Source organism: Pelophylax lessonae (genome assembly GCF_965119305.1).
Source record: "Pelophylax lessonae genome assembly, chromosome: 13".
Taxonomy (NCBI): domain Eukaryota; kingdom Metazoa; phylum Chordata; class Amphibia; order Anura; family Ranidae; genus Pelophylax; species Pelophylax lessonae.
This window is the reverse complement of record NC_138780.1, coordinates 129916523-129935193: the sequence shown is the minus strand read 5'-3', so window position 1 is coordinate 129935193 and position 18671 is coordinate 129916523. Positions and strand designations below refer to the sequence as shown.

Sequence of the window (18671 nt, the reverse complement as noted above, 5' to 3'; positions counted from 1 at the left end):
GTTGTTTATGAATAAATTAAATAGGATTGGTCCCAGTACAGATCCTTGGGGGACCCCACATTTCACAGCAGACCATTCTGAATACTCCCCATTTATTTCCACCCTTTAGACTCGCCCCTGCAGCCAGCTTTTAATCCAGGTACTCCCTCTATGGTCCATACCTATGTACCTTAGTTTGTACAGTAAGCGTTTGTGGGGAACTGTATCAAATGCATATGCAAAATCCAGATATACCACATACACAGGCATTCCTTTATCTAGATGGCAGCTCACTTCTTCATAGAAGGTTAATAGATTGGTCTGGCAAAAGCGAATTTTCATGAATCTATGCTCATTTCTACTAATGATACCGTTTTCATTACTAAAGTCTTGTATATAGTCCCTTATCATCCCCTCCAATATTTTACATTGATGTAAGGCTAACCGGCCTGTAGTTCCCTTTGGATATATCTCGGCCCTTTTTTAAATATTGGTGCCATGTTGGCTTTTTTCCAATCAGCTGGTATTCCCATCAGTAGATTATCCATAAAAATTAGGAACAATGGTCTGGCTATCACCTGGCTAAGTTCTTTAAGGACCCTCGGGTGTAAGCCATCTGGTCCCGGTGACTTATTTATGTTACGTTTTTTAAGGCTAGTTCTGAGTCTGTCTTCTGTTAACCATGAGGGTGCTTCCTGTGATATGTTATTAACTTTAAAATTACAATCTGGGTTAATATAGCCCCCCAATTCCTTTGTGAAGACTGAGGAGAAGAATTTATTTAGCACCTTCTCCTTCTCTCTGTCCTTTGTAGCCAGATTCCCTTTGTCGTCCTTTATGGGGACAATGTGTTCTGGCCTCACTTTCTTACTATTTATATACTTAAAGAAATTATTGTTTTTTTTTTTCTCTCTTTTGCTATGTGCCTTTTGAGTTCTATTTTAGCCGCCCTATTTTCGCTCTTACATTTCTTATTGCATTCTTTGTAATTTTGGGATGCTGCCAGTGACCCCTCAGACTTGTATTTTTTGAAGGCCTTTTCTTTAATTTTTATATGCATTTTTACGTTGGAGTTTAGCCACCCAGCTTTTATTTTAGCTCCATTAAACTTATTTCCGTTGGAATGCACTGTGTGTTCTTAAAGCACCCCCTTTTTTCCTTCGTGTTCTTTGTTCCTAGGATTTTATCCAGTTTAATAGCGTCTAGCAAAGAGCGCAGTTTAGGGAAATTGGCTCTTTTGAAATTCAGTGTCCTTTTATTTCCCTTGTGTTTCCTACTTCTATGATTTATACTGGAACAAATTGACCTATGGTCACTGTTTCCTAAGTTTCCCCTTATTTCTACATCTGCAGGTCTGTATTACTCATAATCAGTAGGTCTAGTAACGCATTGTTTCTTGTTGGTGCCCATCTGACCCATGAAATTGTCCTGCAAAACATTTAGAAATGGCGAGCCTTAGATGAATGCACGGTTCCTTCTGCCCAGTCTATATACGGATAATTGAAGTCCCCATTATAACGACATTTCCTACAATTGCTGCCATTCCAAGCTGTGATAGGAGGTTCGCTTCCCCCTCCTCCCTCTGGTTGGGGGTCCTATAGCATACACCCAATATTACTAACCCCATAGTACCTTCTCTTTGAAGCTCTACCCATAGGGATTCCACCTCCTCCCTTGCTCCATTAGTGATATCATCCCTCATATTCACTTGCAGATTGTTCTTGATATAAAGGAATACCCCTCCTCCTTTTTTAACCTCTCTATCTCTGCAATAAAGAAAATACCTCTGAATGTTTGCCAGCCAATCATGGGAGCTGTCAAACCAAGTCTCCGAGATTCCCACAAAATCAAAATCCTCCTCGTACATTAACAGCTCCAGTTCTCCCATCTTGTTGGCCAGACTTCTAGCATTGGTATACAAACCTCATAATTTTGTCCGGTTGCATACTGTATCCTTGTTAGATGTTATGAGGCTGCACTTTCATTTTTTCAGCCTACCTACCTTGGATTTTGGATTTCTGGTCACCCTACTGCTAATGCCCCCAATAATGCCCGCTAAACCTTGCTCCCTGCTGGCTAATTCTACATCTGGACCCTCCCCCCCATCGCCTAGTTTAAAAGCCCCTCTAACTTTCTGGCCATCTTCTCTCCCAGTATGGCTGCACCTTCCCCATTTAGGTGCAGTCCATCCCTACTAAAGAGTCGGTAGCCGACTGAGAAGTCGGCCCAGTTCTCCAGGAACCCGAAACCCTCCTTACTACACCAGCTCTTTAGCGACTTGTTAACTTCCCTAATCTCCTGCTGCCTCTGTGGTGTGATTCAAGGTACAGGTAGTATTTCTTAGAATACTACCCTGGAGGTCCTACTGCTCAATTTAGCTCCTAAGTCCCTGAAACTGTTTTTTAGGACTCTGCACCTTCCACTTTGTCATTGGTACCCACGTGTACCATGACAGCCGGGACCTCCCCAGCCCCAGCCAATAATCTTTCCACCAGATCCGTGATGTGCTGAATTTGACAGATTGCCCTTTCAGAACAGCATGGGCAGGCTGGATTACATACATATACCATCATCCAGCTGAGGGGGCGCGCAGCTCGCCACTCCTGTGACTGCTGTGTCCACCAGCATTGAAGCTCCTGGGGGCGTGCAGCTCACCACTCCCATGACTGCTGTGTCCACCAGGATTGAAGCTCCTGGTTTACCATGCAATCACAAAATTACAATGTCAACAAAGCTGTTAAGAAAGACATAACAGCTGTGTTTCCTATAGTGAAGCTGTGATCAGACCACAGCTATCACATGGTACTTGGGCCAATCACAGCAACCTGTAACATGTGATAGCTGTGGGCAAATCACAGCATACACTAGAAAATCACAGCTTTTATAAATGTAACCCGTTCATGACACTGCAAAACTTTGTCATCACAGTGATCATCACTGTAACAGCAATCAAAGTGTAAAAAAAAAAAAAACCTGATCACCCCCACATTAGCAGTGTCACTATGGTTACACTGAACTACTCTGATAAAATTATTTTTAAAAAAAGTAAAAAAGGAAAGAAAATGTTAAAAAAAGAAAAAAAATGCTAAAAAAATGTTTAACAAATTAATTTTTTTTTTCACATACTTTTTTAACATACCATCACCAGGTAGTAATCCAGATTGCTACAGCACCTGTCATATGATGAAAAAATGTGAAAAAACCCACATTTTTCTTAATTTCTTTATTTATCAAAAAATTGTGACAAAAAAATTACAGGTTCAAAAAACTCACACTAAAAACCTCAGACTGTCTACTTTCCAAAAGTCCATCAGGACTATTAATTTTCAAATATATTTACCATAGTTTGAAGACGCTTTAACTTTCACATAAACCAATAATTTTTACCAAAGACATGTAGCAGAGTACATTTTGGTCTAAATTTATGAAGAAATTTGCTTTTACTGGATATGTTTAATAACAGAAACTAAAAAATATTGTTTTTTTTTTCAAACTTTTTGGTCTCTTTTCATTTATATAGGTAAAAATAAAAACCCAGTGGTGATCAAATACCACCAAAAGAAATCCCTATGTGTTTGCAAAAAATGATAGAACTTTAATTTGCGTATAGTGTTGCATGACCTCCTAATTGCCAGTTAAATTAGCGCAGTGCTGAATAGCGAAAGATATTCTGGCCATGAAAGGTAAAACCTTCCACAGGTCAAGTGGTTAATTTTATTAAGGTATTTTCATATTTATGTATTTATTATTGCTTTTACTTTATAGGTATTAAGAACTATATCATGAAAAGTAGGTATAAAGTACTAATTGGGTCATGTTTTAGTCTCTAGATGCAACATCCCTTGAACCTGTTGACCACACTGTGACATTGTTTAGTCTCTTGGGTGCTTAAATTGTCCTCTATCAGCATTGCAACATTTCTGGATCCTGTTCAAGATAATGTGAAACTCAGTAACATTCAAAACTCCAGTTAGCATCAATGTTCATAAATGCTTCTGAGGTGAATTCCTTCAATTTGTCCAGTGGAAATTCCTCTCAAAAGCTTTATCCTTTACTACATTCCAAAAAATAAAAAAGAGTCCATTGTTGTCAGGTTGGGTGAATGCGGTAGCCAGTCAATGCTGTCATGTTGCCAGATTCAATGCTGTAGAAGGGTGCTGTCAAGGTAACTCCGTGCTAACAAGGCAAAATAAGAAGGGGCCCCATTATGTATATATACAATAATGTATAATGTAGAGGTAATGTATACCTACTTTTGGCCCACCCTGTATATGCGCAGTATTTATGAAATTGAATCTTAGAGGTCAACAAGGAAAGAAGCAGGCAGATTGATAGGATTAAACCAGGATTGAGTTTTATGACATTTTGTGTGATGAAGAAAGTAGTGAAGAGAAAAAGAAGGTGAATGTGGGGAGAGGGGAAAATTCTGGTGAAGGGAGGAGGAAGAGAGAAGTGGGAAATGGGAACTGTATCTGGGGGGGGGGGGGGGGGTAGGTAGAGATGAAAAGAAAGAAGAAAAAAAGAAAGAAACAAACAGGGGCTTGTCTCCCATCCCCCTGGGTCATTATAAATATATAATAATATTTAAACGGAAAATAAGTAGCGCATGAAATCACTATTAAATGACTCAGAGTGTTATAAGCATACTGTCAAAGATATTGCTGGATAAGAACTCAAAACAAAAAGGTATCAATTGACCTTAAAAGTCCATAAAATCCAGGGGTACGTGAAGTTGTTACTGGATCACCATCCACCACCAGGTGTCACACCGAGAGATATAGTGAAAATGGCAACTCACCAGAAATCAATGCTCAGGTGTTCTCACACAAGAGCAAAATGAGCAGGAATCATATGCAGATATAGGCATACACATATGGAAGACCGGAGTCCGTTCACCACTGCTACATAGAAATCACCTTCACACACTTCCCTCGGTTCATAGGTATCATAAAAAGGAAAAATGGCTCCAGATAGTGAAGTACCATCAACACAAATGCTTTATTTAAAAGAATAAATTGCACTCACATGTTAAAAGCACAAGATTAGGCATTACGTCCCATATATCCGGCTAGAGAGGAAACCTCACTCGTCCAGTCCGCCGGGCTAACTCCACGCTAGCCCAGTGCCTTCCGGGTAGGTCCTCCGCCGTGTCACGTGATGTCGGATGCGTCGTCTGGTCACGCCCCGACCGGTTTCGTCATGTCCGACTTCAACTGGAGGCGTGACTCAGACGACAACATCCGGCATCTAAATAGCCCTGCTGGGACGCCCAGTAACCAATCGGCAGCGAGATAAGCAAACCGGAAGGAACCCAGCGTACCCAGCAGCGGAAGTTCCGACATCAACATCCGGACTAAACAATCCCAGCACCAGGGATTATTATCAAAGTCCAATTGACACCAAGACCAATATTAAAAAACACATGCGGTAATAATAGTCATCTTGGTCTTAACCTGCAGAGGGGAAGTAACTGTAGTAAATACTATCATTCCCCCGGAAGTTTATCCCGTGCCGATATAGATCCACAGGGCGATACCAGTGACAATCTATACATGGTGAACATAGGCAATCCCAGTACAAGACAGATAACATTATGATTCATAAAATACATAGTATATACTGCAATAATCAAGATAAAAAATATAAAAATATACATGAAACATACATAAACGATGCATGCACGGTATATTAAAATATTAGGTAAAAATACCTTAAAATATGATAAAAAGCATAATTAATAAAGTGCACCAAATTCCACAACCTCGTAAAGAATTATTAATTATTACATGATTGATGAGACTACAGAACTCCAAAACCTTCTTCAAAGGTGATAAGGAAAGGAAGGATCAAGAATCGCTAATATAGCAATTCAAGTCTAATTCGATATTTAACCCCGTCGGTGCGAGGGCCTGGGTGAGGAAAATCCATTTGGTCTCACATTTGGACAATTCCCTCACCCAATTTGATCCCTGCCACGACGGGGTAACACGCTCAATCCCCCAAAAATGGAGGCTTCTAGGATCCCTCTGGTGGAACTGGCGGAAATGTGCGGACACGTTGTGTTCGCGTCTTCCTTTCAAGATGTTGGTGATGTGCTCACCTACTCTTACTTTTAAGGTCCGCTTCGTGCGGCCAATATAGATTAAGTTACAAGGACACATCAGTCCATAGACCACATGTGTAGTGTCACAAGTAATTAAGCTTTTAATTTTGAAAGTTTTGTTAATAGCCCGAACAGTGAAGGAGTCTCTTTTCCTGAAATTGGTCGGTGTAAATGAACAGGCTCTACATCTTCCACAGGTAAAGGACCCCTTCATGTCCGGGAAGAAGGAGACATTGGGGGGGTCTAATACTTTCTTTACAATTTGATCACCAAAATTCGGAGCCCGTCTATATATGAATGATGGCTTAGCTGGTAAGGCTGAGCATAATGTTCTATCCATTTGTAATATAGACCAATGCCGTCCAAAGATTTCCTCTACTTTCTTGTAGTCGATGGAAAAATCTGACAAGAAGCTCCATTGTTTAGGGTCATCATCCATGTTGGCAGATTTAACTGTAGACCTCAATGGTCTAGGGGCATTCTTAATCTTAGTAATTTCTTTATTCAAGCCTGTTTCATCATACCCTTTGGGGACAAACCTATCCCTCAGAACTGCTGCTTGTTCCATGTAGTCGTCAACCGAGGTACAGTTACGCCTTACACGGATAAACTGGCCTCTGGGAATGTTCCTGAGCCAGTTTGGGTGATGTCCGCTTTGAATCGCCAAATAACTATTCCTGTCTGTCACTTTGAAGAATACTTTCGTAGTTAGTTTATTTCCCTCTCTTTTAATAGTGACTTCCAAGAAATTAATTTCATCAGGGCTATGATGGAAATCTAGCTTGATATTATTCTGGTTAGCATTCAGGTGTTTCATGAAGCCCACCAGATCCTCCTCTGCCCCTTGCCAAATAAAGATAATGTCATCTATAAAGCGCCTATACAGCCTTAGCTCATGTTGTACCTGGTTGAAGACAAACTTGTCTTCCCACTCTGACATGAACAAGTTTGCCAGGCTAGGGGCAAACTTAGCGCCCATGGCAACACCTGTTTTTTGGCTGTAAAACTCGCTTTGATGCCAGAAATAGTTATGGCTCAGGCAAAAGTCCAAAGCCCTACCAATGAACCCCAACATCTTGAAAGGAAGACGCGAACACAACGTGTCCGCACATTTCCGCCAGTTCCACCAGAGGGATCCTAGAAGCCTCTATTTTTGGGGGATTGAGCGTGTTACCCCGTCGTGGCGGGGATCAAATTGGGTGAGGGAATTGTCCAAATGTGAAACCAAATGGATTTTCCTCACCCAGGCCCTCGCACCGACGGGGTTAAATATCGAATTAGACTTGAATTGCTATATTAGCGATTCTTGATCCTTCCTTTCCTTATCACCTTTGAAGAAGGTTTTGGAGTTCTGTAGTCTCATCAATCATGTAATAATTAATAATTCTCTACGAGGTTGTGGAATTTGGTGCACTTTATTAATTATGCTTTTTATCATATTTTAAGGTATTTTTACCTAATATTTTAATATACCGTGCATGCATCGTTTATGTATGTTTCATGTATATTTTTATATTTTTTATCTTGATTATTGCAGTATATACTATGTATTTTATGAATCATAATGTTATCTGTCTTGTACTGGGATTGCCTATGTTCACCATGTATAGATTGTCACTGGTATCGCCCTGTGGATCTATATCGGCACGGGATAAACTTCCGGGGGAATGATAGTATTTACTACAGTTACTTCCCCTCTGCAGGTTAAGACCAAGATGACTATTATTACCGCATGTGTTTTTTAATATTGGTCTTAGTGTCAATTGGGCTTTGATAATAATCCCTGGTGCTGGGATTGTTTAGTCCGGATGTTGATGTCGGAACTTCCGCTGCTGGGTACGCTGGGTTCCTTCCGGTTTGCTTATCTCGCTGTCGATTGGTTACTGGGCGTCCCAGCAGGGCTATTTAGATGCCGGATGTTGTCGTCTGAGTCACGCCTCCAGTTGAAGTCGGACATGACGAAACCGGTCGGGGCGTGACCAGACGACGCATCCGACATCACGTGACACAGCGGAGGACCTACCCGGAAGGCACTGGGCTGGCGTGGAGTTAGCCCGGCGGACTGGACGAGTGAGGTTTCCTCTCTAGCCGGGTATATGGGACGTAATGCCTAATCTTGTGCTTTTAACATGTGAGTGCAATTTATCCTTTAAATAAAGCATTTGTGTTGATGGTACTTCACTATCTGGAGCCATTTTTCCTTTTTATGATACCTATGAATCGAGGGAAGTGTGTGAAGGTGATTTCTATGTAGCAGTGGTGATCGGACTCCGGTCTTCCATATGTGTATGCCTATATCTGCATATGATTCCTGCTCATTTTGCTCTTGTGTGAGAACACCTGAGCATTGATTTCTGGTGAGTTGCCATTTTCACTATATCTCTCGGTGTGACACCTGGTGGTGGATGGTGATCCAGTAACAACTTCACGTACCCCTGGATTTTATGGACTTTTAAGGACAATTGATACCTTTTTGTTTTGAGTGCTTATCCAGCAATATCTTTGACAGTATGCTTATAACACTCTGAGTCATTTAATAGTGATTTCATGCGCTACTTATTTTCCGTTTATGTATTTTTCGAATATCTTCCAGTATTTGTTTAAGTAGCAGCAGTTTTTGCATATTATAGCAGTCATTTGACTGACTCCTCCTAAAGCGCAAAGATATTTTGCTTGACAGTGGGTGTCCAAGTATATATATATATTTGATTATATAATAATATTGTTGGAGTTCTCAATAGGTGTAGGTGAGCCAATGAGTACATATTTAGTCTGCATTAGTCTCCATTGTGTAAATAACACGCTTCCTTCTCAGGGTGGCTAAGCCCATTCACTTCACCTAGCTGTCAATCAGGCTGCAAAAATTAGTCTTTCTCTCTTCATCTTAATTGGACGGGTGGTTAAGGAATTATTTGTTTACAGAAGGCAGGAGAAGACACAAATTTTGTGCACTTGCTAAATATTTTCTTAGCTACCACAACTAAGAATTTATAAGCTGATGTACCTTTTGTTCCTGGGTTTATCATTTATATGGATGTGCAATGTAACAAAAATATTTTTACTGTACCAAATGGGCAAAGAATGTTTCACACAGTAAAAAAACAAAAACAAAAAGAATGATAAAAACGCAAGCACTTATTTTGTTTTTGTGTTTACAGATGCAATTTTAGAATGTGTGTATGAGTTATCACCTAACTAGGGGCTTTCTATTTTCTTCTTTGTCATTTTGGTGTCCTTACTGCATTTGACAGGCCTTCAGTTGTCCTGGGAAAGTCTATGCCCTTACAAGTTATTGTACCTTTAGGCCAGATCTCCATACATAGGTAGTTACTAATAAAACACCTTCTATGTTTATGCATTCATAAAAATAATTCAACGGATTTTAAAATAAAGTGCCTGAACCTAGATTTACTATTGAATCACAATTCTCACTACAATAGAAATCTCACAGTCTGTTAAAGTTTTCGTATTGATGTCAGGTAGGGTCCATAGATGGTGTTGAGGAATTTTACATAAGAACTAAAACAAGTCAGTAGTGTGATCATTGTCATTCACAATGTGCATGCAGGTGACTTTGACTTGCAACAGCATATTGTGGTGTAACTTTGATGCTGTTACAGTATGGTACGTGATAAGTGTGTGAGAATATCATGTGTGGCTAATATAACTACACATTTGGCGGGAGCTTTGCTATAGGAAGGGCTGAAAAAGCTTCCAGTTATGCATGCTTTAAAATTTGTACATATAGGGGGAATTTAGTAAAGCTGCTGCGCCTATTTTTTTTTCTGTTAATCCCTCTTGTTAATGTCATGCGCCAAATTAAATGTTTGTGACACTTTTGGTTCTAACAGAGCCTTGTGCACCAAATTCAGGTAGTTCTAAAATGCACCGCTTTTACATTGTGTTGCATTGAATGCATCACTTTTACATTATGTTGCATAGAATGCAGCAAATGTAAAAGTGGAGCTAATTAAGACCAACTTTCTTTTGGTGTACAGGGAGACAACCGGACTGAGACAGATTTTGCAAAAGTGTCTTATGTGCACTATAAAAAGTAATGCAGCATGAGCCAAATTTTAGACAGTTAAATAAATATGGCACATTCTTCACCACTTTTCAAATGCATGAGAGAGACTTTCGCAAAATCTGCCTGTGCCAGTTTTTATGAATTCCAAGCATAGTCTATTGTTGATACTTTCAAAGATTTGTCTAGGGCCAAATCTTAAAGGCACCTTGTGTATGATAGAATATGTCCATACATAAAGTCATAACTGTAACCAGTTATAATGGGCAATGATCCTCATAAGTCTATGGGCACCTTTATAGAGATAAAAATTCTGAGAATATGCAAATATTGTACTTTATCCCACTGCCTTTATAATATTTGTCTATCTAACTCCAGCATCACTCTGGTAAACCTACATTTAGCATGGCCTTTCCTCTGCTGTCACAATTTAGTCAAATCATCTCACTGAAGTAAGCAACCTTTCTGCATATTTATAAACAGGCCATAAAGAATAAGTATCACCACAAACTAAGAATCCTTCTTGAATCCCCCAGGGGAACTTTGGTGCACATAGCACTTGTTCCCATTTTGATCTGTAAGCACATTTTTATTTCTGCCTGTGCTAGCTATAGCTCCACCCCAGGCTGAAGCCCAATTCAAAGAAGTTTCTAGGGGTGGTGCTACAGCACAGTACTAGTCACCACTCTTTTTTTATTTTTTCTGTTGCTACAGACAAACAACAACACAAATTGTATTCAGTCTATCTTTTCTCCCTTCTTTTCCTGCAGGCTGTAATCTTGGTATACCTACGGCTTCATAATCTGCTAGCTCCAGTCTTGCTTTGTTCTGCATCGTCCTCTTGCATAGATAGATAGCTAAAAAAAAAAATAAGAAATATAATTTTCAATAGTTAATGAAACTGTTTCTATAAACAGTAATACTTGATAAGTTTTAAGAAAGTAGGATAACAGCAAAAAGAACAGCGTAAAATGACTCTGCAACAGAATAAGTAATGATATACCTTTTATATAAAAAAAATGCCAAATAAACTCACAAAAATAAAAAGTTCTGAATCAATAGAGCCAAACACATGTGCAACAGAGGGAAGAGTCCCTTCAAGCCTCTTCCTCCTGGCCTAGCAACAGGAAGGGGAAGCAAGTCAGTGTCGAAAGGAGAGAGCAATGGAGCCCCATGGGTTTGGAAAACTGAAAGTGTATCATAAATTCTTCACTAGGCTTTGACACTAAAAGTACTGTCAGTCAGTCATCAGGTGCATGTTTCTGAGAAGAAGATTCCCCTTTAATAGCCTATGGTTAGGACTACCTCATAGTTATTTAAAAAATGTAGAAAATTAAAAATATATATAGCATAAACAGTTGCTACACAAGCCATATTCTAATTAGATGTTATTAAAAATGTCCGTTCCTTTTCAATCTTCAGCCACTGTAATGTTTTGTAAAATGCAATATGGCAACCTTGAGGTGTTCTGTACACAATTGGTGTACAGAACTTCCTCTGAATTTTTTTTGCTGCTTGTGTGATTGGCTCATTGATTTTCTTAGAATTCGACACTAAGATACAAGAGAAATTTTAGGCATCTTCTGCAATAGGAATGATATTTTTGGTGAGACACTGCCTAAGGGTTTACTTCTAAAGGGATGTAAAAACTGCAACTATTCTCATTAAAACACTGCAATTGCATCAGCTGATTATATTGAACACAGACACTCCCATTCAGGAATCAGTATTCCAAGGAGATAGTGGAACATACAGATATTCTTAAGAATGAAAAAGGTAGGGCTCTGCTACAAAGTTTGTTAAAACTAGCTTAAGATGAGACCTAAACATTCACCTGGTAGAACCTAATAAACATGCAAACAGAAGATGAGGTATTACATAGTTACATAGTTACATAGTAGGTGAGGTTGAATAAAGACAATAGTCCATCCAGTTCAACCTGTGTAGGCATGTGTGGCTGTAATCATCTCCCATACCCCTGAATGTTCTGATCCTTGAGATGTAAGTCTAAGAGTCTTTTGAAAGCCACCATACTACCCGCAGAAACCACCTCTTGTGGTAGAGAATTCCACAATCTTGTTGCCCTAACAGTAAAGAACCCCCCGCGTTGCCTGAGGTTAAAACGCTTCTCCTCTAATCGCATTGTATGCCCTCGAGTCCTCATGCAATCCCTTCGAATGAACAGCTTTTTTTCTAAGCTGGGATCCCCATTAAGATATTTATAAATTGCTATCATGTCCCCCCTCAGACGTCTCTTCTCCAGGGAGAATAAATCGAGCGATTGTAGACGCTCTTCATAGTCAAGGTCCTCCAATCCCCTAATTAGTTTAGTTGCCCTTCTCTGGACTCTCTCCAGCTCCAACACATCCCTCCTGAGGACTGGCGACCAGAACTGGACGGAATACTCCAGATGCGGTCGGACCAGAGTTTTATAAAGTGGAAGGATTATAGTCTTATCTCTGGAATGCATCCCTTTCTTTATGCATGCTAATATTCTGTTGGCTTTGGAAGCTGCCGCTTGACATTGCATGCTGTTTCCTAATCTATCATCAACCAATACTCCCAGATCCTTCTCCATTTTTGATTCCCCCAAGGGCTCCCCTCCTAACGTGTATTGTGATTTTATGTTTTTAGTCCCCAAGTGCAAAACCTTACACTTCTCCACGTTAAACCTCATTTGCCATGTCGTTGCCCACTCTGTTATTTTGTCCAGGTCATTCTGCAGGATATCTGCTTCATGTTGTGAAGTTATTGCCCTGCCCAATTTTGTGTCATCTGCAAAAACTGATATCGAACTACTGATCCCGACCTCAATGTTGTTTATGAATAAATTGAACAAGGTTGGTCCCAGGACTGAGCCTTGGGGGACCCCGCTTACCACCTCAGACCAGTCTGAGTATGCGCTGTTTATTACTACCCTTTGGACCCGCCTTTTTAGCCAGTTCCGTATCCAAGAGCTTGTAGGTTTGTATTAGCCTTACAAACCTGAGAAACAGATGCCTGATGCTGAAAATCCCATGAAGCACTAACAGATCTGGTAGAGTTTGTCTTAACAGGGAAGGGAAGATCCCTATACTTTAGACAATAAGCTCAGATGATGATTTGTCTAATCCACTTGGCATTGGCAACAGTGGAGCAAAAAGTAGGCACTCCCCTGGAGAAACCTTCAGGAAGGGCAAAAAACAAAAATTGAAAAAAAGGCTACCTACTGAGAGGTAGGCACTCACAGCCATTATGCACATCAAGACTGGAGAGAAATTTCCTTGGGATGATTTGGAGCAGGAAATAAGGAGGGTATGACAAGATCTTGGCTTAGGTGGAAGGAGAAAACACTTTTATGAAGAAAAGAGGCTTTAGGCTTTAGGACAGCCTTGTCCATGTGTAACCCTAGGCAAGGCTGTTTACAGGAGGCTGGTAATTCAGAGACCCTCTGGACCAAGGTGATAGCTACAATAAAGAACACCTTGCAAATAAGGCCAGACAAAGATACAGTATATCCCTAATGGGTTTGAAGTGCAGTCTCTAGAGGGTCGAAAGAACCAGGTTAAGGTCTTACTGAGTCACAGGGGAACAAGCAGGGGGAGGAATATGTGCAATACCCTGTAGAAAGTACAATCAATGCAATGCCCTCCACCTCTAACTTGTGGAGCAAATGAGGGTGAAGCCGTAGAAGGGGGAAAAGCATAGCTCAGGCTGAATCGATTTTTTACAGTGTTATGAAAGTGTCCACTGCTTAGCTTTGAGAGTCTCTGGACCTGGAGACAAATCTATTCAGTTTGTTGCTAAATCTGGATGCCAAAAGATCCATGTACAGCATCCCCCATCTGCAGCAAAGAGCTTGTAACACCTTTGGATGGAGAGCCTATTCTGATGGATCCAGATGATGATGTCTGTGTAAGTCCACCTACCAATTTGTCATGCCTGGAATTAGGACAGCGGACAGGGCCTCTTGTCCTGCCCATTGTTCGTTGATTTCTATGTTATTTCCCAGAGTGCCCCATATCTTCATAATCCAAGTTAGGCTCACATTTTGTCATGCTGTTTTGACTTTTTAAATGTAAAACTGTGCAGATTGCTTGTTATGGGTATTGCTAATATTTACCTGTTATATGAGGTTAATGTTTACATGTTATTTATACTGTTTTAAATATTAACTGGTTTAGTTTCCAAAAGGAATTTCTATCATAGTTTAGGCTGTCAGTAAAAATTTTTTGTTTTTTGCTAATAAAAAGTCTTGGCCAGTTGGCAACCCTCAAAGCAAACAGTTGGAGACGCGCTTACAGTATAATTATTACAATCAATAAGGTGCAATTATTAAAGTGCTATTGTGTCAAAAATTCATACAAACATTCACCCAAAAATAACTAAATAAATAAATGGTTCACAAATTCATATACTGAGAATCAAAAAGTCCCCGTGAAGTGCAATAGTCCTTAAAGTGCATAAGTGCTGAAATCGTGACCACAAAAAACAATCTTCATTAACTATGCTTATAAGCAAATGACAACTGAGCAGGACCTTTCCCATCCTGTGTGGACATCATACAATGTCCTCTCAGTCTTGTGCCTCAGTGGATAACAGATTTTTTTTACTGGGCTGGCCCCGGTACCATGTGATCACCCTGACCAATCACAGAGACCACATGACAATTGTACACAGAGAAAGGATTTCATTCATATACATTCACTGTAACTCCGTACTGCTCTGATGACAATATGTGAAATTAATGTGTAACAAATGTTTAATTTCTTCTTTTTCCAAAAAATTGTGACAAAAAATTAGAACTTCAAAAAAAACTTGCCATTCCTCTTACTAATTACTTTTGACTGTCTACTCTCCAAAAAGGGGCCATTTGGGGGGTATTTGTACTATCCTGGTGTTTTAGTGCCTCAAGAAATTAGACATTCAGCACATCAGGATTGACCAATTTACAAATATATACAGTATACCATACTTTGTAGAATCTTTAACTTTCACACAGACTAAAAAAAATACACTGATTTGGGTTATTTGTACCAAAGAAATGTAGAAGAATACATTTTGGCCTACATTTGTGAAGACAGATTATTATTTTGCAAAATGTTAAAAAAAAAGAAAAGAAACAAAATGTGTTTTTATTTTCAAAACTTTGGGCATTTTTAAATGTATATAAAATGTATTTATAAGGCTTTTTCATCATTTTACTGGCCATATCTATGGGTATTGCTCCCCTATTGGTATATTCTAATATTACTATCTATAAAAATTACCCACCAATTTGTCACAGTAAATACCTTTTGCCTTGTTGTCTATAACAAACCTTATTTTATAGACACATACATACATTATGTAATTACTTCTTTCAGGCAGTACCGTTGTGAACCTGTCCTGATTGATTATTAACACTACCGTTACTCTTCCCAGTCCTTGCCCATATTTACCTGTGGGAGATATCGAGGTAAGAACTCATATGGACAATATGTTCTACACTAGAATATGTTCTACACTAGACTATGGTCCCACATGAATGGCTGCCTTGGAAATATACTCCTGGGACCCTCTGTGGAGATACCATAGTTTATTGTTAAATATGGTTTTATACAGATGTCTCCTTTTATTTGAGACATCCGATGGCAATATTTTTGGTCTATTATACTTTACATGTCCATTTGTTTCGAATTTCTAGACCCTAATACCTATTAGTCGCAATTTTGCCATGGAATTTGTGGTCGTTCTCCCGTGTCCGCCCCCGGGGGGGTCTCCCCTCACCTTGCGGTCCTATCCCCATTGCCGGGCCATTTTTGATGCCAAATAATGTAAAAAGGAAATATAACTGCGCTAACTAATGAAACACAGCAGCAACTTAAATTGTGACAAGCAAAGTAGGTATGTAAAGGGCTAAGTTGTGCTAATAAGTGCTGAATCGACAGATGATCATCACATATAGCGCAATATTGATAGTCCACAGTGATAACAAGTCTGTATCCGAATGACAGGCACAGTCCAAAAATTCTAAATTCCAGTGTCAGATGATTAGACCAACGTTCATATCTCCTTACCAGAAAGCAGAATGGAGTTCGCACAAAAAATCAAATCAGATCAGTACACCCAGCCTTCAATCGATGTGTTCAGATAATCCTCACATCCACAGGTGATGGTCATAAGTGGAAGAAAAATTGAAACTCCATAGCATAATGCTGTTAAATAATATTAGATCACCCTGAGGAGTGCACACAGTCACCAGAAGGCTGATAATATGAAGCACCAGCACCCTTAAGTCCCAAATGCTTACCAGATGGTAAATATTGTAAATATTGTGATAAGTAGGAATGGAAGTGACACACAGAGACCTCTCCCGACACCACTGCCTCTTACCAGATTTGAATAAGTAAAAGCCACACAGTCCGTCGTCCGGTCCCTGGAGCCAGTAACTCTAAAGGTCACTCCAAAGCAAGATGAGGTTCTCCCTCAAACACAGATGGAATTGGGTCGACCAGTCTCAGTTGAAAGTACTCAGGTTCTCCTCACATCAATCAATAGTTAGTCATATGTGGGAAAAAAATTGACTCCATAGTATAATACTGTTATTGCTTGAAAGTCACCCTAAGGAGTGCACACCATCACCAGAGTCCCCAGGCAGAGCACCAACACCCCTATGTACCAAATGCTTACCAGATAGATAAAGCCTTAAGTGAAAAAAGGGGGAATAAATGCACAAAGGAACTCTCCCAGCACCACTGCCGCTTACCAGACTGTAATGGGTTAAAGCCACTCTCTCCAGAAGCCAATCCTAGGAGCAGGTATCACCGGGAGAAGATTCCTAAGCTGGCTCCATCGTGTCTCCAATATAGTGTAAATCAAAAACAGAAGGCACTACATAGTGCATTACCATAAACACTTTAATGGAAAATATAGACAGCAACTTACAGAAATGAGAATAAATTTCAGCGAGGATAAGGCAAGCCGCCGGCCGGTCGGCTCCTCCGCCCGTCCTATTCAGACTCGTTCACACAAGCAGGTGACGTCAGCACGCTGCGACCGATGCACGTTTAGTCAAATGTGACGTTTTCAAGGTACGGGCGGCGCGCTGACGCCACCGCTTATGTAAAAAAGACAGGTACCCCATGTGATCATCCCGAGCGGCCCGAACCACCATGTTAGATAAGGGAAGAACAGCCACATTGCCCATCACTAAAGAGGCTGCTGCCGTACATGTCATATCATATAAAAACAAATAAAAGAAATCATAAATATCAAAAATAATAACTCAAAAAGCCGAAGCTAAATTGAGTTTTATAATCAGGTTTAAAATGAGTGGTATTAATGGCGCCACCTGCTGGCAAGCACAGATGCCGTCTTGATGTCAATACTTTGAATCGTGTGGAAATTAAGCACCTGTACTGTGGTGCCACAAACCATCATAAATAAGTAACAGGAGCCAAATTTCATTATGACCACACTATCCAAATTAATTAAAATTATAAATATTAGACAAAAATTAAACACCCACTCAGAGGTCCAATAGAACCACCTAATGATAAATACAGGTGTTCATTGAACCAAATGCCACCAGTAGGGTGTCAACCTCATCGGGTGAATCCCAACCAGCATGACACACACACTAATGGTTAAAATAGGATTAAATACAAAATTGTACTAACATCTAAATTATAATAATACAGATCAAAATAAATTAAAAAGAAAGTGACCATCCCTGCTTAGGGTTAACACTCATATAAATCAATAGGGGATGGGTCCATCATATCAAAACCTCTTAGTCACTAAGCTGTGTCAATGAAAGCGTTGACGTCGGTATCAACATTAAGTCCATACGGCTTATAAGTTCTGACCCTATGGATCCAGGACATCTCCATCCTGGAGATACTCCGTACCAAGGGCTCACCTCTCCAATTGGGGGTAAACTTATCAATCCCCAAGAATAGCATATTCCTAGGATCTTTATTATGGGCTGTTAGAAAATGTTTCGAACCGAATGCCTATCGAAACCTTTGCGAATGTTTGCAATGTGCTCATTGAGCCGAACATTCAAAGGGCGCTTGGTCCGCCCTATATATTGTAACCCGCACGGGCACTGGAGCAGATATACCACCCCTGTGCTCGTGCAGGAAACAAAGGGGTTTATTTTGAAAGTTTTACCATTACTGGTGGAAACAAATTCTTTGGTGTTCTTTTTTCCGATGCAGTTCAGTCGACAAAACGAGGAACCAGAGGAGGGAGAAGGATCCAACTCAAAAAAAGTAAGGATTTAGCAGGAGTTGGTATCTTTAACCTAAGTAAGGCTGTCTTGTCTGAACCTGAGAAAAGGATTCTAGACAAGGGTCTGAAATTTGCACACCCTAGGACCCTCAATAAATTTGAAACCTACATGGATGTGCACAAATTCATCAGGAGGGTTAATATCAAGCGTTATATGGCCAGTAATCCCATTAAGGAAAATCGTATAACATCTGAGTTTCATCACTCAGGGTTAGCGAACGCTTCTTTATTTAACCCTCCGGGGTCTTTGGCCCCATCTATTAAGGTCTTTAGGGTCATTGTACTCAGAGACCTTGAGTCTATGAAGGT

General features: G+C 40.0%; 1 protein-coding gene across 3 annotated transcripts in view; it reads right to left on the bottom strand.

Annotated features, from left to right (window-relative positions):
- RGS6 (regulator of G protein signaling 6) overlaps positions 1-18671 on the bottom strand; it is a gene marked incomplete at its 5' end in the record, with an annotated part of 657279 nt that overhangs the window by 121392 nt on the left and 517216 nt on the right. For all 3 annotated transcript variants that reach the window (XM_082275029.1, XM_082275027.1, XM_082275028.1), the window contains one exon: positions 10899-10963. In XM_082275029.1, the coding sequence (XP_082131155.1) occupies positions 10899-10963 (65 nt within the window). The remainder of the gene's footprint in view (positions 1-10898; positions 10964-18671) is intronic.